The sequence below is a fragment of the Sminthopsis crassicaudata genome, chromosome 5 (assembly GCF_048593235.1).
Source record: "Sminthopsis crassicaudata isolate SCR6 chromosome 5, ASM4859323v1, whole genome shotgun sequence".
Lineage (NCBI taxonomy): Eukaryota > Metazoa > Chordata > Mammalia > Dasyuromorphia > Dasyuridae > Sminthopsis > Sminthopsis crassicaudata.
The window spans coordinates 141,914,724-141,939,384 of record NC_133621.1 but is presented as its reverse complement, the minus strand read 5'-3'; the positions used below and the strand labels follow the sequence as shown (position 1 = coordinate 141,939,384).

Genomic DNA, 24,661 nt, shown 5'->3' with positions numbered 1-24,661 from the left:
ACAAGTTTACATATATATGTAAAGTAATTTTATAAAGATTATATGTTGTAATTTTTTACATTTTAAAAAAATTTAGGAGCAGATGTCTCAAGTACTGGATGCCATGTTTGAAAAGCTGGTAAAAGAAGGAGAGCATGTAATTGATCAAGGAGATGATGGTGACAACTTTTATGTAATTGACAGGTAAGTTACAGCTCTGGCATTATTATTATTTTTCTTTTAATCCTCTATGTGAAATTTCATTTTTAAAGGTCATTGGTGAGCTGGTCTATAGCAGTAGCTAATACTCCTTTATTACCTTATGGTACAAGCAAACAGTCATTAACAAAATCATACTTATTCTACACAAATATATAAAATATGCATTTGAGATAAAATCAATTTATTATTTATTTGCAGATTATCAAAAAACCCTCAATTATCAGTTAACCCACAAGCATATCTATCTATATCTATCAATTTACATATAGATATGGATCTATGTATCTAGATATCTATATCTATAAACATAAATCCTTCCACTCAGGAAATATATTAGGTCAAACTAATATGTGTGTGTATGTGTGTGAAACCAAAATATATAGGCAAATATAAAAAAAAAAATAAATCCCAAAGGGTCTTAGTAGATTTGAAAATCAGGAAGGAACACTATGGGAAGTGCACCTTAAACTGAGTTTTGAAAGAAACTCAGAAGTCTGAGGAGAGACTGCATTCCAAGCAGGAATGAAGCAAAAGCTAGACTATTGTTTACAAGGAATTGCATATAGGACAGCCTGAATGGAACATAAAATATGTAAAGTGAAATGATATGCAGTAAACCTAGAAAGAGCTTTAAATGCCAACCAGAAGAATTTGGTGTTTTTTTTTTTTTTTTTTGTTCTAGAAACAATAGAGAACCATGGGAATTGTTTAGTGCCATAGTTAGTCCTTGCTTTAGGATTATTGTAGTGGTACATTTTTTATTTATTATTTAAGTGGAAATTTACATTTTTCTTGCACTTTCTAGTTTGTCATATGCTTAACATACATTATCATATTTTTTTCCTTTCAGATATTTCTGTGAGATAGATCTTTTTTTTTTTTTATTCATTTTTCCAAATTATCCCCTCCCTCCCTCCACTCCCTCCCCCCGATGGCAGGTAATCCCATACATTTTACATGTGTTACAATATAACCTAGATACAATATATGTGTGTACATACCATTTTCTTATTGCACATTAATTATTAGCTTCCGAAGGTATAAGTAACCTGGGTAGATAGACAGTAGTGCTAACAATTTACATTCGCTTCCCAGTGTTCCTTCTCTGGGTATAGTTATTTCTGTCCATCATTGATCAACTGGAAGTGAGTTGGCTTTTCTTTATGTTGAAGATTTCCACTTCCATCAGAATACATCCTCATACAGCATTGTTGTTGAAGTGTACAGTGATCTTCTGGTTCTGCTCATTTCACTCAGCAACAGTTGATTTAAGTCTCTCCAGGCCTCTCTGTATTCCTCCTGCTGGTCATTTCTTACAGAGCAATAATATTCCATGACATTCATAAACCATAATTTACCCAATCATTCTCCAACTGATGGACATCCATTCATCTTCCAGTTTCTAGATACAACAAAAAGAGCTGCCAAAAACATTTTGGCATATACAGGTCCCTTTCTGCTCTTTAGTATTTCTTTGGGATATAAGCCCAATAGCAGCAATGCTGGGTCAAAGGGTATGCACAGTTTGATAACTTTTTGGGCATAGTTCCAAATTGCTCTCCAGAATAGCTGGATTCTTTCACAACTCCACCAACAATGTATCAGTGTCCCAGTTTTCCCACATCCCCTCCAACATTCATCAATATTTGTTCCTGTCATCTTAGCCAATCTGACAGGTGTGTAGTGGTATCTCAGAGTTGTCTGAGATAGATCTTTTAAGTATTACACTTTCCTACTGGTGAGGAAGTGAGGTGTCCATAAAGGTTGTGAATGTGCTTAAGGTGACACAGCTAAGTTAATAACAAAGCTGGCAGTGAAGCTGTGGGCTTCTGACTTAACTCATTATTTTCAGCTCCTTTTCTCCCTCCCTTCCTCCTTTCCCCACCCCTTCCTCACTTCCTCCCTCTCCCCTGCCCCCTTTCTTTTTTTTTCTTTCTTAAGGACCAAATCACTCTCATTGACTGACTGACTGTAGGTTCCAGGTCAAGCCATTGGTTATTCTTTGGGTCCTGATAGTCTCAAAGTGAATTGAAGCAATTGTTTCTCTTTTGGTCAGAAACCTTTAGGGTCTTCCCCTCCCAGATTGATTTTTTTGGTACTCTGCCTCATCTCTTACCTAGCTTTAATCACTGATTGGATTATCTCAGTCCAACTGGGACCTGCTAAAGATCTAAGCTTAAAAAGCCCAAGATCTCCCACTTTATCCAGGGCCAACTCTAATCTTCCTGATCTGTGTCATAACACTGGAACCAGGTGTCTCTGGAAGAAAAAATGAAGCTGGTGACTTTTCACAACCCTCCCTCAACTAATCTAGTTCATTTGCATATTAAGGTATCACCTCCATGATGTCATGGTCCTCTTTGAAAATGAAAGATAAACAGTAACAATAACTATGCAGAAATATGCCTATTACACCTCATGTCCTGTGGTTTTGTTTCTTGATATATATATATAGAGAGAGAGAGAGAAATGATATATATTGATATAATATGTAAGTAAGGGTAGAAAGTCATATAAACAAATGATCATCATCTGATATAATATGCTCTTTGGGTTATATCTCCTGTAAAAATCAAGAATTTGCACGGTTTCACACACACACACACACACACACACACACACACACACATTTATTCATGGGACCAGTAGTATACATTTCCAAGCTGTCTGATTCATTTTTGGATCAACCCAATGATCTTACAGTCATTAGTAACATGCACTCAGCTTCAGACAACTTCTGAGATTTATGGTGGTAGCAATGGGCAAATAGTATTTTATGGAGTAAGTAATAACAAGAGCAGCCTTTTATTTGCATAATACTGTTTACTTTCTAGTGTGTTTTTAATTTCTTTTTGATCTTCAAAACATCTTATGAAGCAAGTGTTCATTTGTACAATTAAAAAAAACTGAAGTAGAGAGTTTCATTTTGTTACATTCACATTGCCTATTAATGATTCACACAGCTGAGATAAGAATCAATTCTCTGAAGTCCTTATTCTATGATGAGACCATGCTTCATGGATCACCAGTACCAGAATATAATATTGTTCCATATCTTTTAACTCAATTATTTCTCTTTTGTAGTCACCACATTGGTATATGCTACTCAACTAAAAATACAAAAAACTTTGTTTTATTTCAAAAGAGAAGAATGTGATTAGATTTAAATAAATCAGGTAGTAAGAATATTTATTCAGTTTTGACTGGTATCTATGGAAGGTTTGGTTGCCAATAAATTATAAAAATAAACATTATTCCGTTCTCTTTCCTACCACTCTTTTTCTTCTTACATGTTCCCTTCTCTTTCTAATCCTTTCTCTTCTCTAATCCACATTTCCCTGCCTTTTACTTTTCAGGTATCCCTGAGATGTTTATATTCTTTAGGCAATAGATACATTTTAGCAAAAGAAATCCTCTCACACCTGCATTTACATATGCTCTAGTAGGTCCTAAAACAGTGTACTTTCCAATAGAATACGGATGTGTGGGAAGACTCTCACACACACAAAATGTTATTTATATAAATACAGATTGTAGAGTGCACACAGTACCCTAAGATGCAAATTCACTTCTGTTGAATCTCATTTGTATAGAAAAGGAAGGCAAATTAGAAGACAGGCACAAACAAAAGACCTATAACATAAACAACATCATACTGTAAGATTTATACAGTAGATTAAGCAAGCTTTTTTTTTTTTTTTTTAATTCAAGCTTAATTTTCATTTCTAGCCATTTTTACTTTAAGGAACCTTGGATGATAAGTAGCCTCTCCGACAACTCATACTTTTGTGACATCTTCTAGCCACAAAGTTAGTTATCTTCACGATCAGATTTGACTTCTTTTTGTTGTTAATTTTATTCCCTAAAAATGTATTCATTATTTGGCTCATTGTGCCCACCAGATATGCCTTGATCCTTGGTTAGTCAATTTGTGCATCTTCTAAAAAGTATGAGGAAATACCCTTGCATTTGTCTAGTCCATAATGGGTAAATGGTGACATGCAGAATAGTCTCTAGCCATTTGGTACCTCTTTAGCCAGTTATAAATACACCATTTAATTTTAGAAAAATGAAAATTTGTTCAACAGAGCAAATTCTTATTTATTGTGATGAGATTTTGCTTATATCATTTTAACTTTAATTTTTATCTAACAGGGGCACCTATGATATTTATGTAAAGTGTGATGGTGTTGGAAGGTGTGTTGGTAACTATGATAATCGTGGAAGCTTTGGTGAATTGGCCTTAATGTACAATACACCCAGAGCAGCTACAATCACTGCTACCTCTCCTGGTGCTCTTTGGGGTTTGGTGAGTGGTATTTATTGTGGCTATTATTTGAAAATGTGTTTAATCATCATTATCCATGAATAATAGATACATTTTAGGGTAGCTTAGGTGGTGCAGTAGATAGCACTCAGGGTTTGGAGTCAGGAGGACTTGATCTTGTTTGCCTATTTCCTCATCTATAAAATGAGTGGGAGAAGGAAATAGCAAATCACTCCACTAAATGGGGTCACAATAAGTCAGACACAAGTAGACAACAACAAAGTTATTATTTTCTCCTGCCTCAACTTATCAGATAAATATTATTTGAGCAGTTTGGTAGGTCAGGGGATAGTATGAATAATTATTCAGTTTTAACTGAGAAGCTCAGTTGCTAATAAATTATGAAAGCAAATATTATTCGCTTTTCTCTCCAACCACCCTTTTTCTGTTTTACATGTTCCCTTTGCTTTCTAATTCTTTCTCATTCATATTTTCCTGGCTTTTACTTTTCAGTTATTTCTGGGATTTTTATTTTCTTTAGGAAGCAGATAGATTTTAGCAAAAGAAATCCTCTCATACTTTCATTTACATATGCTCAAGTAGGTCCTAAAAACAGTGTACTCTCCAATAGAATATAGATATGTAGGAAGACACACACACTCACACACACACTCACACAAATGTATTTTATATAAATATAGATCGTAGGATGCTCAAAGCACCCTAATATGCAAATTCACTTCTGTCAAATCTTATTTGGTTTGATGGAAATATTTTTAGTATTCTCATGGCCCATGAACTCTAAGCCCCTCATCACCCTCCTTGTCCAAAGTCTGAGGACCTTATTAATGTCCTTCCTAAAGTGTAGTACCCCGAACTCAACTAAGAATTCCAGATAGAGTCTGAACAGAGTTCAAATTCAGCAAAACTTCCCACCATTATTCTTTACAGGATTCCTCTATTAATGAAGTTTAAGAATGTATTAGTATTTTTGATTGGCTCATCATGCTATCAATTCATACTGAGTTTCCAATCCACTAAAATCCTTAGGTCTTTATCATTAATTCCTACCCTCCTTGCCTCATCACCTCTGCTACCTGGATCACTTGCCTGGTGTAGATCTAGGTTTCTCACTTTTAAGGGAGTTGGACCAGATTATCTTTCAAGTCTTTTTCCAACTCTAAAGCTATATTTTTATATATCTCTAAATCTGATCTGGTACTTGAAAAAACTTTTTTGAACACAAAAAACAACTTTACATGTATTCCTTTTCAGTGTCATTTCAGTAAATGTGGTACAATAGTCTAACCTTGGAATTCTGATTCTATCACACAATGTGCTAATTGTCTCTTTATTTTGAATCTATTTATTAATCACTTAATATTTATTGATCACCTGCTCAATAAGATATAGCATAATTAGATACCAGGTTAGGTGATGTAGTAGATATGTACTATTAAGTAGAAACCCTGTCATAGACATTTATTAGTTGTGTGAGCCTCAGCAAGGGCATTTAAGCCTTTCTGTACCTGATTTCCTCTGAGTGTGCAGGGGGGTCTTCTCTCAACTCTTAATTTATCTACTTGTCATCCTGTGTTGGTAAGATGAATTATCTACTTTAACATTTCCTCTTTATATTCTCCTTACCTATCCCCACATTTACAATTGGGATTCATCTGGACACATCCTCTTTGGGCAACATTCTATGCTTCCCATTTCCTCTGGGGCCTTAGTGATATAAGAAAGTTTATCAAAAGAATTTAAAATGCTATTCAAAGTGTTAATATTTGAAAAGAAATAGGTCTTAGAGAAGAGTTTTGAATGGCAATTTAGGCTGTGGAGCACTGGGTTAAGGAAATATTTCTAGGGAAAGATCCCTCACCCATGCTTTTCAGGTCCTAACTGGAAGACAGTTCTTCTCCCTGCACTTCAGGCCTGCCTCTGTACAGTATGTATTTTGAGGGCAATGTTTTCATGTTTCTTGAAATTTAGATGAACTTATAAAGGAATACTTCTCTGGTAATTTCTAAAAATTCTTATTTATGAGGAATGTAGTAGATGTTATGTCCCTACTAGGACACAATTGATCACAACTCTTAAATGATTTCTTGAAATTAGAACCTTTATTTTAAATTATAGAAGAAAAATTGAGCCTACTTAATGGGAAAAAGAACATTATAATCTCAAACCTGCTTTAAATATTAAATAGATTATAAAAGAAAATTGAGGCAGATAGTTTTCATTTGTTTTCAAGCTGGTAAAATAATCTGGAGAAAATAATGCTAATAGTCTAAGAAGTCTAATCATTCGGTCAAGTATGAAAACAGAGGCAAGGAAACCTCTTTCATTTAATCAATGGGACCAGATTTCTTTTGAAGGTATGTTTTTTCCTCAGGTGAAAATTTTCAATTCTATTGGAACTTTTAATTGAATGGCAAATTTATAAATTTTTTTGCATATCTACACGTATAATGGGTATCATATTGCTTGCTTACTCAACCGGGGAGAGAGTTTGGAGAAAGAGAATTTAGAACTCAATTTTAAAAGTTTTTTTTTTTTTCTTTTTGAGAGGGGAGGTGAGGCAGCTGGGGTTAAGTGATTTGCCCAGGGGTCATACAGATAGAAAGTGTTTTGAATTTAGGTCCTCCTGACTTCAGGGCTGATGTTCTATGCACTGCACCACCTAGCTGCCCTTTTTTAAAGGAAACTTTGACTATTAAGGCTAATCATTCCCTGTTCTCTGTGCTAGACATTTCCAGAGAAGCGCTTTTTCCAGCCCCTAGAATATCATTTAGGCAAGTCATAATCATACATGTGAAATGTGCTTATGTGCTTTTATGGGTATAGATATGTATTTTTATGTCAGTTGTAAACTGTTTATGATAACTACCTCAGTGTGCAGTGTGCAAAGCATTAAATCTTTTTAAATAACCAAAAGTAATCATTATATAATGCTGGAGAAATGGAGATAAGACAGAGATTAGTTTTTAATATTTTAATAGTGGAGAATTTGGGATAGCTGATCAAACAGGACAGGACTCCTGTCCAAAAGATGTTCAACCCCCAGCAATTAAAGCACGCCTGAGTAAGGCATATAAGGAGAGGATAACTGGGTGGGGGACAAGCCATAATTCCAGGGAAGGATCATTACTTAGTCTTGACAGGATGGTGGTCAAGATAAGAAGGTTAAGGGCAGGAGACAGCAAAGTGAGAGGCAGTACCAAAAAGGAGGGGCAATCATTCCAGCAGGCATTTGAAATAAGCCTCCTGGAGTTTTATGACTCTATGGTATTTCAGGGCCTCTAGTCCTAATGGGAAGGAACAAAGGAGTGGGAGCTATAATAATTTTATTCAGGGCAGAATAATTCAGGGAAACTGTACTGGATGTTATTTTCTCAAGAAATTCATATTTAAAAAATAAAATTTTTCATTTAAAATTGAGAGTCAGACTAGAACACAAATTATGGCAGTTCCATCAAGGAGAACCTGTGTAGGAAAAAAAAATGTCCTGTGCAATAAACAAAAATTTGGAAATGATTAACAGCAGTTCATTAACTGATCTCAAATGCTAACATACTATTTTATAGGGAGAGTCAATTTGTAAAATGACCAGAGTCCACAGCATCTAGCTGAGAATTTTTGGAAAAAAAATATGATGAATATTCTGAACTCTGCAAGCTGTGGATCATTGGTATCAAGTGTCTCCTGAGATTCAAACCATTAAGGAGCCAGCTACATCTTTGGTATAGTTTTTGTGCCATAACAATAATTTATTAGTTGAGTTAATGCATATCTAAGGTAGGTAAAGAGGTTCATGGAAGCCACCTTGTCCAACTCCATGCCTTCTTTCATAAATGACCAAAGTGAGACCCAAGGAGGGTAAGTGCTTAGACTAAGCTCACATGGGTCACAAACATTCAGAACCCAGACTTCAAATTCATCGCTCATTTACTTAGTTTTATTTTAAAATTTAAGTAACACTTTGAGAAATTTGTTCATAGCAAGTAAAATTCGTAGCAAAATATTTTTGAAGAGTTGTTTTTAATTATTGTTGGTTTTCTCCCAACATTTATTTTATATTTGGTTCTACAGTTTTGAGGATTTTATGATGTATATAAAAAAGAACTCTGGTCCTTCTACTTCTGAGAGCTGTGATCCTAAACATTGGAAGGCCCTGTCCTGAAAGGTTGTATTTTCTGTGCCCCTAGAAGTCTCAAAGTAAAGAAAATAACCATTTGTCCTTGATCTTTACTTCGAATAAAGGCAGGGAACTGGAACAGAAGACTTCTAAATGTCTTATGAATCCAACTCCAGCTTTCTGTGGCCAATGTAAATTTTTTTTGAAGTTTGACAACGCCCCCTAGTGGTAAATTAATATTTTCAATAAAATTCTAATGTACCAGTGTATGTGTGTCTAGAAACAAAAGCTAACTGGAATTTTTCTTTTTATCATCAAAGTATGCTCTTCAGAACATCAGAATGTTTTATCTATGAATTTGTTATATATTGTTCATTTCAATATAAGATAATAAACTGAATTCGTTGTATTACATTATCTAGAAGTACATAACATCTTTGTCTTACAACTCAGAAACTGGGTTCATTTTAGAGTATGGTCTGCTATTCATTGGGAAAAATTAATGCTATATATTTAAATAGATTAAACTATCTATTTTTTGTCTTTGTCACTCACCTTTTCCATTGTTCTGTCTCATAATTTGCTTTTAGGACAGGGTAACCTTCCGGAGGATAATTGTAAAAAACAATGCCAAAAAAAGAAAAATGTATGAAAGTTTTATCGAGTCACTACCATTTCTTAAATCTCTAGAAGTAAGTGTTTGTTTCTAGTAATAGTATTTTAAGATTTATTTTTAACTTGTTTAATATAGAAATTGGACCTATGTGTACTTAAAATTTCTTGTAGAAGAAGACCAGTGCATGTAACATTTTTAATTCCTAAGGATCAGAATCCTAGGTGTAAATTACACTGATGACTTTATTGTTAAACCTACTTACAATTGCCATGATTGTCTACAATTATTTGTTGTTATTTTAAATGCCAACAAAATCTTGGAGAAGATCTATAGTAAATTTTTAATTGAACTCTTCTTTTAGGAAATTGTCTAAAAGAAAACAAAAAAAATTTACACTAAAAAGTTACAAAAAGACAGAGTTCTCAAGTTGCTGTTTACAGAGCTTCATGTAAATAAAGTGTTTTCACCTAGGAGTAGAAGCCCAAGGACTTGTGCTGGGGTCCCCTAAAGTATCCCTTTAGAATTTCCACTACTGCAGAAGTATAATGTGAAAGAACACCATTTTCCTTCTCAAAAATGACCTAAAATACATGTTCTTGTTGTGTAGTGTAGTTCTGTTATTCAGGGGACTTGACCTTGCTATGCAGCTCTCTCTGTGTTTTCCACAGCTCACATTCCCTTGATGCTTACCTACTTAGAGTTCATCACAAAAATGTAATAAACCACTTTGAAGCACATAGAATATGAGGGAGTCTCAATCTTTTATTTTCATGCATTTATATCTTCTACCCCTATTCATAAAAATGTGTGATCTTAATGGTACTTGGAGATGACTCATTTTGTCCCAGCTAAAATTTTGTTTTCTTCAACTTTTGAATGGCTTTATTCTCACTTCTTACCGATCCTTACAGGGTGATTCTTTCTTGGTCTCGTTCAGTTCAATTTGATAAATATCCATCAACACCTACTTTTGTGAAAGTACTAAACCCTCAAGATACAAAGGGAGAAAAGAAACAGTCTCTGTCTTATGGGAGTTTAGAACTTCTCACATAAACACCTTCTATCCCAATAATATAACTGCTTGTTGTTACTTAATGGATGCTTCATCATATACTGTCCTTTGTATACAAAAAAAAAAAAAAAAGAGTAAGTACTGTATGAAATTTGAATTGGTTTGTGTTTTTTTTTCTTTTTAGTTTGCTATTAGGATTGTATTGGTTCTTTTTCTTTGGGTTCTTTTAGGATCAGTGATATGTAAAATATATAATTTATACCTTGGACCTTAGAACTGTATTGAACCTAATTGAAAAGAACCAAGTCTTTCACAGTTACTGTGTACAGTGTTCTCTTGGTTCTGCTCACTTCACTTAGCATCAGTTCATGCAAATCTTTCTAGGCTTTTCTGAAATCAGCAAAAAGAGCAAAGCATTGGTCTTGACAAACTTTGGCTTTATTCACATTGTGGTCTAGCTGAAATTTTTTTTAAAACTTTTTACAAATCTTATCTTTTCTCACTGTACTGTCAGAATTTATACAAATATAAGAAAAAAGAAACACTGTGCATATTTTATTTCACTAGATAAATACCCTTAAAAAGTCAATAGGACCTGAGTTCAAATGTGGCCTCAGTCACTTAGCACTTCTTAGGTGTGTGACTCTGGGCAAGTCACTTAACCCCAATTGCCTCAGCAAAAACAAAACCAAACAAAAAGATAATGATAAATGTTGGGGAGAATGTGGGAAAATTGGGATACTAATGATCCAACCATTCTGGAGAGCAATATGGAACTATGCCCAAAGGGCTCTAAAACTGTTTATATCCTTTGATCCAGCAGTGCTTCTACTGAGCTTATGTCCCAAAGAGATCTTAAAAGAGGAAACGGGACCCACATGTACAAAAATGTTTGTGTCAACCCTTTTTGTAGTGGCAAGGAACTGGAAATTGAATGGATGTCCATCAGTTGGAGAATGGCTGAATAAACTATTGGCATATGAATGTAATGGAATATTATATTATAAGAAATGGTGAGCAAGCTAATTTCAGAAAAACCTAGACAGACTTACGTGAACTGATGTTATTGAAGTGAACAGAATCAAGAGAATAATGTATACAGAAACAACATGTTTGTGATGATCAACTGTGTTGGATTTCACTCTTTTCCACTAAATGATTCACTGCACTTCTAATAGACTTGGGATGAAAAGTGCCATCTGCATCCAGAGAGAGAACTATGGAGACTGAATGTGGATCAAAGCATAGTATTTCATCTTTTTGTTGCTGTTGTTTGCTTGATTTGTGTTTTTTTTTCTTCCTCAAGTATTTTTTCCCTTTTTGATCTGATTTTTCTTACACAGCATGACGAATATGGAAATATGTTTAGAAGAATTCACCTATTGAACCTGTATCAAGTTGCTTGTTTTCTTGGGGAAAGGGGAATGGGGAGAGAGAAAAAAAATTTAGAACATGAGGTTTTGCAAAAGTGAATGGTTGAAAACTATCTTTGTGAGTATTTGGAAAAATAAAATACTATTTTTAAAAAAGGATAATACCCCTTAGCTATTGATGGAACTCATGATACCATGTAAATGAGTTAAATTGATATCTTAATGTACTTAATATGGTTCTTATTAATGAAAGACAGTAACAGAGGCATTGAAGAAGATCAAGTAGATTGCTATATAATAATTTTCTCTCTTCTTTCCACCCCCACCCCCAAATATTTTATTTCCCATTTTTCATTGTTAAAAATGTCATTCTGGCCCTCTTTTCTTCCCATTGGAACTCAAACATGGCCCCTGGTATCTTGGATTTTGATAAGTGAACCTCAAAACAAGGCTACCATGAAATTTCCCAGTCATTTCCAAAGCCTTCTGTCTTCCTTTTTCCTTCCAACTCTGGTTTCTTTTTTTATATATTGTCTTTTTCCATTAGAACATAATCCCCTTAAGAACAAGGATTGTCTTGTTTGTTTCTTTTTGTATCTCCTGTACTTAGAATAGTGACTATTACATAATTAGGCCTTGACAACTGCTTTTGTATTTATTATGAACTTGGAAGGAAATCAAAATATAATCATTACTACTTCTGACTCTGTGTGTGTGTGTGTGTGTGTGTGTGTGTGTGTGTGTGTGTGTGTCTCAGTTGACATTTTAGAGGACAAGGCAAATAGCTTTAAAGTCCACTGGGTTATCAACTCTAGCCATTTGGGGCTTTGATTATCTTCTTATCTCAGAGTTTCAGTGCTGAGTCATATGCACATGGTCAGCTGGCTGTAAGCTGGAAGGACATCTTTGTGTGTACTCTATTCTAGTAAAGCTAATAATGTTAGATTTTAATGCTTCTCTTTTTTCAAGTTATGCAGGATTTTAAATATTTTTTATTATAAAGAACATTTGCACAAATCAATTTATTTTTTATGATAGGTATAGTAATTGAAATAATCATTACTATGTTTTTCAATAAAAATAGATACATCAAAATATAATATGCAGATTGAGTATTCCTAATAATAACACCTTTTTTCTTTCATGCAGGTCGCAGAACGTCTGAAAGTGGTTGATGTGATAGGCACTAAAGTATACAAAGATGGAGAACAGATTATTGCTCAGGTATAGCATTTATCATGTATTTTAATCATATATCACGTTCAAACAGCTAAATGGAGCAGTGGATATAGCATTGGCCCTGTAGACAGGAGGATTTGTTCAAATCCAGCCTCAGACACTTACCAGTTGTGTGACTCTGAGCAAGTCATTTAACCCCAAATTGCCTCACCAAAACAAACAGTAATAGTTCTATATTTTTAAAATAAATATCATTGAATGAATTGAAAAATAGTCAGTTCCTCCAAAATTATTACCAACTTTTATCACTTTTGGTGAACTTTTTTTTTTTTTTTTTTTACCTTTAAGGAGTCATTCTAAATTACATTTAGCTATTCAAACTTTTAAAACTATTTTCCACTGCATTCAAAGAAAAGAAGGTGCTGTTTTGAATCTCATAAATTGCTTAACAGCATATCAAATTCTCATCTTCTTGACGGCATCAGTATATCAGTTGATTTAATTGTTTTAAGTGACCTTTAAAGATGCAAATTTCCAGATTTTATTTATATATGGGTACTTGAAGTTGGCTAGAAGGAATACCACATTTGTTTGAGGAGACAAAGATGATGCTGGTTTATTCCCACCAAACTGATAAATTAGAGAAGAGTTTAAGAAACCAGTGATTTACATGGCTATGGGTTAAACTTCTTTCTTTTTTCCTCTAACACTTGAAACTTCAACATAGAAATTCCCATGCAAACCTCATCTCCTAAATAATAAAAATAAGAGGTTCTACATCTGTTTCTGGCTTTTCTTTAGACAGGTGTTTGATTTCTTGGTCATAAGACATGTTTGTAAGTCTTATTTTATATAAATTTTAACCCAAAGAATAGCTTATTTTGTGACATAATTTATTAACTTTATCATAAAGCAAATAGGAATAGCTATTATAGCTATTTATTTACATTAAAATAAAATGGAAAAAATCTGAAAAAAAAAGCCTATTGACATTTTCTCGATTGTTTTCTTAGATCTAGGCAAACAACAAAACAGTAATCAAAGCCCTGATTTATAGCATTTGCTGATTTCTGAGATATTAAATGCTCACATTAAAAATTTAACAATTGCTGCTTATGAGCCAGTTTGAGCTGATTCCAGCACACTTCTGTTTATGACCCAAAATAATATTGCCGGGTTTTAAATTTCAAATAGGTTTTACACAGGTTAAAATTTAGACAGAATTATTGTATTAAATATATTCAGAGGCTTGACTTATACTGGAAAAGGATCAGCCTTGCAGCCAAGAATAGCTAGAGTTCAAATCTTACTTTTGAGGTATATACTGACTTCATGACTTTAGTCATGACATTTAATCCTTCAGTGGCCCAGGCTGTGCTCTAGAACTATAAATGAAGGCTGGGTTGCTGAGCTTCATCAGTGGAGAGAGATTTCGTACCAGAAATTGCCTACAACAGTGAAGTCATAGATCTATAATACACATACACACATGTATGCACAGGCATATGCACACATATATGTATAATAGAATAAATAAGTTAATGAATGGAAATGGAAAAATATGTACATAGATATACATATAGAAGGAGATAGATATATATTAGTGTAATAGAGGGATGCTTGTATCTTGGGGAAAAAACAAAGAATAGTTCAAAAAATTATGCCAATATTTTTAGAATGTACTTCACATTGCTTCTCTTGCCAAGAAAAAAAGGTTGCTCTTTTATTGTTCTTTCTTTTTCTTCTTCTTTTGCAAGAAGGTGATCTTATATCCATAGATTGTTTAAAGGCTAAAACAGGCAATTGGTTAGAACAGAGCTTGAATTTTTTCTGGGTTTTTTTTTCCCCAATAGGGAGATTCAGCTGATTCTTTTTTCATTATAGAATCTGGAGAAGTGAAAATATCTATGAAAAGGAAGGTAAGATTCCTTAATCTACTGAAATCAATATAACAACATTCAGAACACTGGTCTAGATTTTCTTTTCATATTTATGTTAAAGTTTAAATTATTTTAAAGCAATTGAATAAATATGTAATGCATTTCCAGAATAAACAGGAAGTCGAAGAGAATGGTGCCATTGAAATTGCCAGATATTCCAGAGGGCAGTATTTTGGAGAGCTTGCCCTGGTAACAAACAAGCCCCGAGCAGCTTCAGCTCATGCCATTGGAACTGTCAAATGTTTAGGTATTTAATTCAAGTATAATTCAATTGGTTCAAATGATCATATCTATTGTTTACTACAGATAATTTTGTTATATTTTTAGAGTGAATGTTTGCCATTGAAAGTTCTAGTTTCCTTTTTATTCAAATCAGCTTGATCTTTTCTGTATTACAAAGTCTAAAGCCCAGCTTCTTAAATTATGATTTGCAACCCCATGTGGATATATAGGAATCACAAAATTATGATTTGTAATCAACAAATGTTTTATTTGCATACATATTTTATATTACTTGGAATCTCATAAAATTTTTCAGGTAAAAAGGGATCTCAAATGGAAAAAGCTAAAAAAAGACTTTCTGTAAAGCATAAAGAAATGAATATATTTTAGTGATTAGAATATCAGTGTAACATAAAATTCCATTTTTGGTCTTTAATCAACAGTTCATTTTTTAAATGGATATCTACTCCAGATCTTATAGAATTGTAAAGAGAACTAAGACGTTACTTGTAAATTGCTTTGAGATTCTGTGACCAAAGAATAAATATTTATGAATTAATGAATCATATATTAGGTGCTTATTGGGTACTTAGCACTAGGGACACAAACAGAAAAGGAAGAACTCCCCTGCTTTCCAAGAGCTCCCATTCTAATGATTTCATCACATCTAGCATGTTTCAAGTAGAAGTCAGATGGAAAAATCCTAGAGTTCTTTGAGTGCAGCAGCAGATATTTTGCTTTTTATGTCCTTTCCCCTGATAAAAATCATCCAATTTTCTGAATCAGAACTTTTTTTTTTCTGGCTCTTTGATAACTGAGACTCCTCTTCTGCAGAAGCAATTCATGATATTAAGTACCTATTATATACCAAGCATATGTGCTAAGTGATGGAAATGAAAAATGAAAAACTTCTCACAAAGAACTTATATTCTAATGAGGAAATAGCAAATAGATATCTTAAAGATAGATTAAATATAAACACTAAGTGGTTGCAGAGTAAGAATACTAGCATTTAGATCAGTAAAAGCTGGTGTAGAGAGTGTTTATGGAGGAGAGGCTTTCAACGAGACAAAGATGAGGAGGGAATGTGTTCCAGAGGACAGCCAGTACAAAAGTTTGAAACAGGAAATGGAGTGTCATGTGGGAGGCTCATAGAGATGCCAGTTTGGCAGAATCACAGAGTGCAGGAGGGTAAGTCCCATGAATCTGGAAAGATAGATTGGGGCAGGCTGTGAAGAGGCTTTAAAAATGAAAGGGGGATTATATTTAATCCTAAAGTGAACCACTGGCATTTATTGACAGGAAATAGAGTATATGACATAGTCAGATCTCTGCTTAAGAAAAATCACTTTGGCAGCTATGTAGAGAATAGATTGGAGTGGGGAGACTTAAGTCAGCGAGACCAATTAGGAGGTCACTACAAATAATCTCTGGGAGAAGTGATGAGACCCAAACTAAATGGGTAACTATGAGAGTGGAGAGCAGGGATTAGATATGGAAAATGTGGAGCTAGAAGCAGCAAGATTTGGTCATTGGTGATGAAAGCATAAATGTAAGAATTATGATTACAGTGTCAGGAAGAAAAAGTTTTAGATTTGTCAAAATTTATATAAATATATATATATATACATATGCTATATGTTATATTTGCATATTCTTAGGCATTAATTACTGACTTTATTACCTTTTTTTTAATTTCCTGTATCAATTAGTGGCTCAGCAAATACCATTTTGAACAAAGATTTAAAATTTATTTTTATTTTTGTGTCCAAAATTGGTTATTTAAAGTATTGAAATAAATGAATTTAGGAATACACTTAAATTCTTCCTTACTATAATAGTTATTAACTGGTTTATCATATTAGAGAAATGATTGTATAATGTGTAATGTATAGCCAATATATATGGCTATGCATTCATGAATTTCCTGCCAGTGTTACATACTAATTTGCAAATAATAGTTTCTTTTTTTCTTTTTTTCTTTTTTTCTTCTTCCTCTGCCCCTGATCCATCCTAGCCATGGACGTACAAGCATTTGAAAGGCTTTTGGGACCCTGCATGGAAATTATGAAAAGGAATATTGCAAACTATGAAGAACAGTTAGTTGCTTTATTTGGAACAAATATGGACATTGTTGATTCCACAGCATGAAGGACAAATATCATTTGACAAGAGCTAATATCACAGAACAGCACAGTAGTGATTGTCCACTGAAAACGTGTCTATATTTGTTGTAGATGCTGAGCATTTCCTATGATTTCAAATTTTATTTTGCTTTTTTTACATAACACTATAATGTATCAGTAAACAAAATAGTGATTTCATAGATAATAGGTTTTATCTACAATTCAGAAAGAATGGATTTTAAGAACTCATTATGTTGTTTAAATTAGTTTCTACTCTACAAAATTATTAAGATTTGCTGAAAAGTCTGTTCTAATGATTGTGGCATCTTAGAAATATTAGTGCATACAAAGTTAGTAAAATATTCATAGTTCTGGGGATATAAAAATGGGTTCATTCTGGTGGATTCAAATTATTATGCCTAAGTCAAAAAGAAACTCGGAAGCTGAAATAGTTGTAAAGCATGACATTACATTCTTTCTAAAAAGTCTATGTATGGTGTGTCTGTTTTCATTCTTTTTATTTTCTGGCTTGATGCAGCATAAAACTCCACATGCAGTGTTAAGGCCTAATATATTTTTGCAATAAATTACATTTTGCCTAATTTGGCATAGTGTCAATACTTATACATTCCATTGGTTTAAGAACTGGCAATCCAAACATTTTTTAGTAAGGAAAAAAAGCCTTTTTTAGATGACAAGTAATTGTCACATTTTTCATAAACATCCTTTTCTTCCTTCTTGTTTTATAATTTACAATTCCTACTATTTTTCACCTTTTAAAAAAATTTAAGTCTTGTTTTAGAATTTAATGTACATCTTTTCATAGCATATTTTGGTCATTTTTTATTTCTTTCAAATTTCAAATAAAATAATTCCAAATTTCTATATCACAAAATAACTATTGGTATGAGACATAGTAATAAATAAATACTAAATAAAGTCAAAGTTTGAGCTCTACTGGTAAAAGAGAAGAAAACTGTCTTGAATTTTAAACATATATTAAAGGTAACATTTTGTGTTCTAGATCCCAGTAATTTTTTAGTCACTGTAAAATATTTCTTATAGCAAAATTAATCTGAGGTCAGTCTACCCTTCTAAGGAATTATTATTCCTATATTCTTAGGTTAGGTTTACCTAAGATGAATCTTTCCAATATTTAAACCAAAATGGTTCTTTCTTCTCTTATATTAGCTATGGTTTCTGTCGATAATGTAATATGACAGAGAAGAACTTTATCAATTAATAGCTAGTCACAAGGTTCTTGTCAGAAAAAAAAAAAACTAACATCAGGATGGCAGAATTAAAATGTTGAAAAACAACAAGAAAGAAGAATGAGAACAAAAACATTAAATGTGTGAAACTGATTGTGAGCTTAGCCCCAGATCTCCATATATATCATTATTCCACCACTTTACTTTGTTTTGGTAAGGGCACTTATACAATGAGCTGAATATAAATCATTAATTTATTATCAAGAGTAAAGGAATACTATTCTTGTTTAATATTTCTACTATTCGAATTTAGAAAGAAGTTAATTTATAGGATATTAGGTTTTGAGTTGAAAGGGATTTAAAAATCACACAGAGGGAATGTGTAAGCCTTAGAGAGGTCAAGTGATTTGCCAAAATCTCATAAGTTGTTAACTGACAAGGTAGAATTCAGATTCAGATTCAGATTCTTTGGGGCAGCTAGAAGGTGCATTGGATAGAGTGCTGACTGAAGTCAGGAGGACTGAGTTCATATCCATCCTCAGATGCTTAACATTTCCTAGCTGTGTGACCCTGGGCAAGTCATTTAACTCCAACTGCCTCAGCCAAAAAAATAAATAAATAAAATAAGATTCTTTGACCAGAACTTGATCTACTTCACAAAATGTGCCCTCTTCACTTTAGTAAGAACTGTCTTTGTGCTATCATTCACTAACAATATTCATCTTAACAAGCGGTGTATTGCACTAAGATTAAAAATAAATGAATGTGGTTTTTTTTCCTGGAAAACAAGTTTTCAACTTCAATTTAGATGAAGTTAAATATTCTTTATTTGCTGTGTTCTGTTTGGAAAATCTTTTCATCCCCATTTAAATATGAAATTGTGGTTAGAAAACAATGTACCTATCTGAAGTTGTATACAAAACACAATTAAAGTATAACTTCAGGCAAATTTTAAATGTATTAACTTTTTTTATACATGCTTCTTTGTAGGGGGAAAAAATGTTACATACATGATGACAATGTGTTAGCCTTTGTACTTCAGATTTTATTTTAAAATGCTGTGTCTTATACAAAGAAAGAAACACTAATTAACCAGAATTTTCAGTTCATCATTCTGTATGCTTACTTCCAAATAAGTTATCGGTTCTATTGCACTAGTTTATTGTTAATTATTCATAGAATAATTTTTAAAATACATGTACAACAAAGAATTCTCATCAAAGTTGTAAATGCCAGTCACAATATTTTCAGTATTGTTGGTTATATTTAAAGTTTCCTTACAATAAATCACTTTTATAGTAAATTATTTAATTGTTGATTTTAATATACAGTAATGATTTTCCCATCATTGTCCTTGAATATGATTCATGAAGCAGAAGAGAGTTGGAGAGTTTTATTAAAAGATCACATTATTGGCAGTGAGGGGGTGTGCCTATAATACCAGTTATCAAGGAAGATAAATCAAGGTATGGCTGGGTTGCACTTTTTTATGTTACTATTTATCGCTCATGAGAAATAATCTTGTATTTTGGGCAGATGAAACTTGGCCATTAAGAATGCTCAGAAGGAAGTTTAATTGACCTGGCATAATATATGTGAAAAGTTACACACACACACACACACACACACACACACACACACACACACCCCCTCCCTGTAGTTTGGATTGGTAGATGTCACATTCTCATTCAATTACTATACAGCAAACCTTGTCACGTGGAAATTTTCTGTAAAAGTCTTATCCAAGAAAATAAGCTTTCTGAAACTTTACATTTGACTAAGGAAACACTTTATTTTCCATCTGAGGACTTGTTAAATAAAACACAGGTGCTTTCTCCCTATAGTCTTTTTGTGTAAATGGAAAAAGTAGAGATGAATGCCTAAGAATACAGATATCTTGAGTATGGGACGTTCCTATTCTAGTACTACTATTCCATAGGCCTTCCAGCTGATTTTATAACTTGTAACATTTACCCATACACCTTCACACATTTCTCCCCTGCCAGATACACTCTGAAATGTATTAATTAAACTCTGCACTTAAAAATTTTTAACATAATTTATTTCATTGCAATGAATTGTTTTTTTTTGTTTTGTTTTGTTTTAGAAGATTTGGGATTTCATCAGTGTGGGAAATTCCCTGTGAATAACTCCTACCAATGCTTGCTCTCTTCAGTTTCCACTTGGGACTCCACTAATATCCATGTTCCTCCAGGAGAAGCTCCTTACCTGAAATTTCATCATGTCATCATCAAGCAGCTTCCCTATTTCACACCTTAGCCTCTCAGTTGCCTCTCCCTCTCAGTGGGCAGAGGGTCCACCAATAAACTCTTCCCAGTCTTCCTTGGTTTCAGTGCCAAGAGCACACAAGCATCATTCCTCTAGGTCCTCTTTCCCCAAATCCTCTGGCATCCTCCATTTTTTCCCTGTGGAGGAGCAGGGGAAGAGTTTCCTTTTGTGTCTTGTCTTCCCCAGTTAGATCATGAGCTCCTTGAAGGCAGGGACTGGCTTTATCATCTCTGGAGTTTAGCTCTGTACCTAGCATGGGTTGTCATGGGCAACATAGCACATTGGAGTTGTTTGCCATTTCCTTCTTGCTCACTTTACATATAAGGAAACTAAGGCAAATAGAGTGACTTGCCAGGTCAAGCTAGTGAGGCTTTACTATAAGCTAGTAAATGTCTGAGATCAGATTTGAACTTCTGAAGATGAGTCTTCCTGACTCTAGACCTGGCGCTCTATCCACTGAGCCACCAAACTATTTCCCCAGCACAGGGGAGGCCCCTGAATAAATGTTCATTGGCTTTATTGACCAGAGCAGGGGTGGGGGATTGTTTTTTTCTGCCAAGGGGCCGTTTGGGTATTTATAACATCGTTCTTGGGCCATACAAAATCATCAACTCAAGCAGTGGGAGGTTGTCCCAGCTTTCAGCTCATTACCTCCTGCAGTTGCCTTAGCAGATGATTTCTCTCAGACTAGATGTTTCTCACCCCTGAACTAAAGGCTTAGGCTTAGAGAGTTGCCTTAGAAAGACTAAGGACATGAATAACTCTCCTAGATTTAAACTGCCTGAATGTCAAAAGTAGTTCCCTGTTTTTATGACAGAGGTCTGCTTTCTTTCCACCATACTTCCCCTACCTATGAAAAGTAATGAATACACAATTTAAATTTTCAGTTCAATTCAATAAATATTAACTGTGTGTCAATTATGTACCAAACACTTTGCTAAATACTGAGGAGTGTACAAAAACAGGCAAAATCCCTTCCCTCAAGGACTTTACAATCTAATAGGGGAGACAACATGCAAATAAATAATATATGCCAAGCAAGCTATAAATAGGATAGGTGGAAAATAATTAAGAAAGGGGGAGGCACTGGAATTAAGAGGGGTTAGGGAAAGTTTCCTATAAGAAGTAGGACTTTAGTTCAGACTTAAAAAGTCAGGGAGGTCAGTAGTTGGATCAGAGAAGGAGAACAGCCAGAAAAGATGCCAGGAACTGAGAGATGGCGTGTCTTGTTCCTGGAACAGCTAGGAGACTGATGTCACTGAATCCGAGAGTATTAGGAAGGAAGGTGTCAGAAGACTGGAAAGCTAGGAGGGGCTAGAACTTAGAATACCAAACAGAGCATTTTGTATTTGCTCCTGGAGACAAAAAGAAGCCACAGGAGTTTATGGGGGATGATGAGAGGATCAGACTTGTACTTTGTGAAAACTACTTTAGTGGCTTAATGGAGAAGAGATTAGAATGGAGAGAAAAACTCCTCTTTCCTCCTCCTCGTCCCCCACAGCAAGCTCTTACAATAATCCAGTCATGAGCTAATAAGGCCCTTCTATTAACAATGTCCCTGAAAAAAGAGGGGTGTTTTGGAGAGATGTTGCCAAGGCCTTGACATCTGATTGGACATTGCTGAGGTAGGGGCAGGAGGTGGACATGATGAGGAATCCAGAATGACCCCTGGGTTGTGAGCCTGAGGGACTGAGAGGATGGTGTTACCCTCAATAGTAATAGGAAAGCTAGGAAGGCAGAGGGAGGATTTAGGAGGAAAGATGAGTTCTGTTCTGTTTTAGACATGTTGAATTTAAGATGTCTACTGGATATCCAGTTTGAGATTTCTGAAAAGCAGCAGCACTGGAGATTAGCCCAGAGACTGGGGAAGAAAAGGTAAATTTGAGAATTATCAGGAAAAAACAAAACAAAACAGTAAATCCAAGGATAATGAAGAGATCAATCATAATGTAATTTATACAATTTAAAATGTAAAACTATATTAAAGATAATAATGGCCATCTTGTAGCCATTAATGTTCAATGCATTGTAAGGATTTCAAATTTTTAAAAATTTTCTTCTTTAGAAAAGATCATTGGGGGCAGCTAAGTGATGCAGTGGATAGAACTCAGGAGAACCTGAGTTCAAATGTGGCCTCAGACACTTAACACTTACTTCCTAGCTATATAACCCTGGGCAAGTAATTTAACCCCAAAAGCCTCAGAAAAAAAAAAAAAGAAGAAGAAGAAGAAGAAGAAGAAGAAGAAGAAGAAGAAGAAGAAGAAGAAGAAGAAGAAGAAGAAGAAGAAGAAGAAGAAGAAGAAGAAGAAGAAGAAGAAGAAGAAGAAGAAGAAGAAGAAGAAGAAAGAAAAAAGAAAAGATCATTGGCTTTTCTATTAATGTTTGATATGCAAATAGGAAGATGGACTTTCTTTTAGTAGCAACATACCACATTTTTGAGTATGACCATATGAAAAAGAGGAACAAACTTAAAAAGATGGTTAGACTTAAATTTTCTCATTGGTAGGCAAAAATATTGTTTAAGAAACATTTTGGAATGGCCACAAGAGGAGGTTTCTTTATAATTGGCTGTAATTTTGTTTTGGTTCTCAGAATTTAAACCTGATTTTATTTTTTACCTCTTAGTTGTATGCATTTTAATTATATATCATAAAAAAACTGTGGGTTCACAATTGGAAAAATATTAAGTGCGCTTGAATAGGTTGAGTGAATATAATAAAGATGACAATACTACTTAAATTAATCTATTTATTTAGTGCTATACCAATCAGACTCCCATAAAATCATTTTAATGACCTAGAAAAAATAACAAAATTCATCTGAAAGAACAAAAGGTCAAGACTTTCAAGGGAACTAATGAAAAATATATCAAATGAAGGCGGCCTAGCTGTACCAGATCTAAAACTATATTATAAAGCAGCGGTCACCAAAACCATTTGGTATTGGCTAAGAAACAGAGAAATTAATCAGTGGAATAGGTTAGGTTCGCAGGACAAAATAGTCAATAACTTTAATAATCTAGTGTTTGACAAACCCAAAGACCCCAGCTTTTGGGATAAGAATTCATTGTTTGACAAAAACTGCTGGGAAAATTGTCAATTAGTATGGCAGAAACTAGGCATTGACCCACACTTAACACCATATAACAAGATAAGGTCAAAATGGGTTCATGATCTAGGAATAAAGAATGAGATTATAAATAAATTAGAGGAACAGAGGATAATTTATCTCTCAGAACTATGGAGGAGGAAGGAATTTGTGACCAAAGAAGAACTAGAGATCATTATTGATCACAAAATAGAAAATTTTGATTATATCAAGTTAAAAAGCTTTTGTACAAACAAAACTAATGCAGACAAGATTAGAAAGGAAGCAATAAACTGGGAAAACATTTTTACAGTCAAAGGTTTTGATAAAAGCCTCATTTCCAAAATATATAGAGAAATGACTCTAATTTATAAAAAATCAAGCCATTCTCCAATTGATAAATAGTCAAAGGATATGAACAGACAATTTTCAGATGAAGAATTGGAAACTATTTCTAACCATATGAAAAGATGTTCCAAATCATTATTGACTAGAGAAATGCAAATTAAGACAACTCTGAGATACCACTACATAGCCCTCAGATTGGCTAGGATGACAGGAAAAGATAATAATGAAGGTTGGAGGGGATGTGGGAAAACTGGGACACTGATACATTGTTGGTGGAATTGTGAATGCATCCAACCATTCTGGAGAGCAATTTGGAACTATGTTCAAAAAGTTATCAAACTGTGAATTTGATCTAGCAGTGTTTCTACTGGGCTTATATCCCAAAGAGATCTTAAAAAAGGGAAAGGGACCTGTATGTGCAAAAATGTTTGTGGCAGCCCTTTTGTAGTGGCTAGAAACTGGAAATTGAATGGATGCCCATCAATTAGAGAATGGCTGAATAAGTTGTGGTATATGAATATTATGGAATATTATTATTCTGTAAGAAATGACCAGCAGGGTTTAATATTAGGAAAACTATTAATATAATTGACCATATTAATAATCAAATTAATAAGAACCATATGATCATCTCAATAGATGCAGAAAAAGC

General features: G+C 33.9%; 1 protein-coding gene across 1 annotated transcript in view; it reads left to right on the top strand.

Annotated features, from left to right (window-relative positions):
* Positions 1 to 19,588, top strand: part of PRKAR2B (protein kinase cAMP-dependent type II regulatory subunit beta) — a 126,173-nt gene extending 106,585 nt beyond the window's left edge. Inside the window, exons 5-11 of the mRNA XM_074268353.1 lie at positions 77 to 183; positions 4,357 to 4,510; positions 9,197 to 9,298; positions 12,757 to 12,831; positions 14,640 to 14,705; positions 14,835 to 14,973; positions 16,966 to 19,588. Coding sequence (XP_074124454.1) covers positions 77 to 183; positions 4,357 to 4,510; positions 9,197 to 9,298; positions 12,757 to 12,831; positions 14,640 to 14,705; positions 14,835 to 14,973; positions 16,966 to 17,099 — 777 coding nt within the window. The 3' untranslated portion in view covers positions 17,100 to 19,588. The remainder of the gene's footprint in view (positions 1 to 76; positions 184 to 4,356; positions 4,511 to 9,196; positions 9,299 to 12,756; positions 12,832 to 14,639; positions 14,706 to 14,834; positions 14,974 to 16,965) is intronic.
* The last annotated feature ends 5,073 nt before the right edge of the window (positions 19,589 to 24,661 follow it).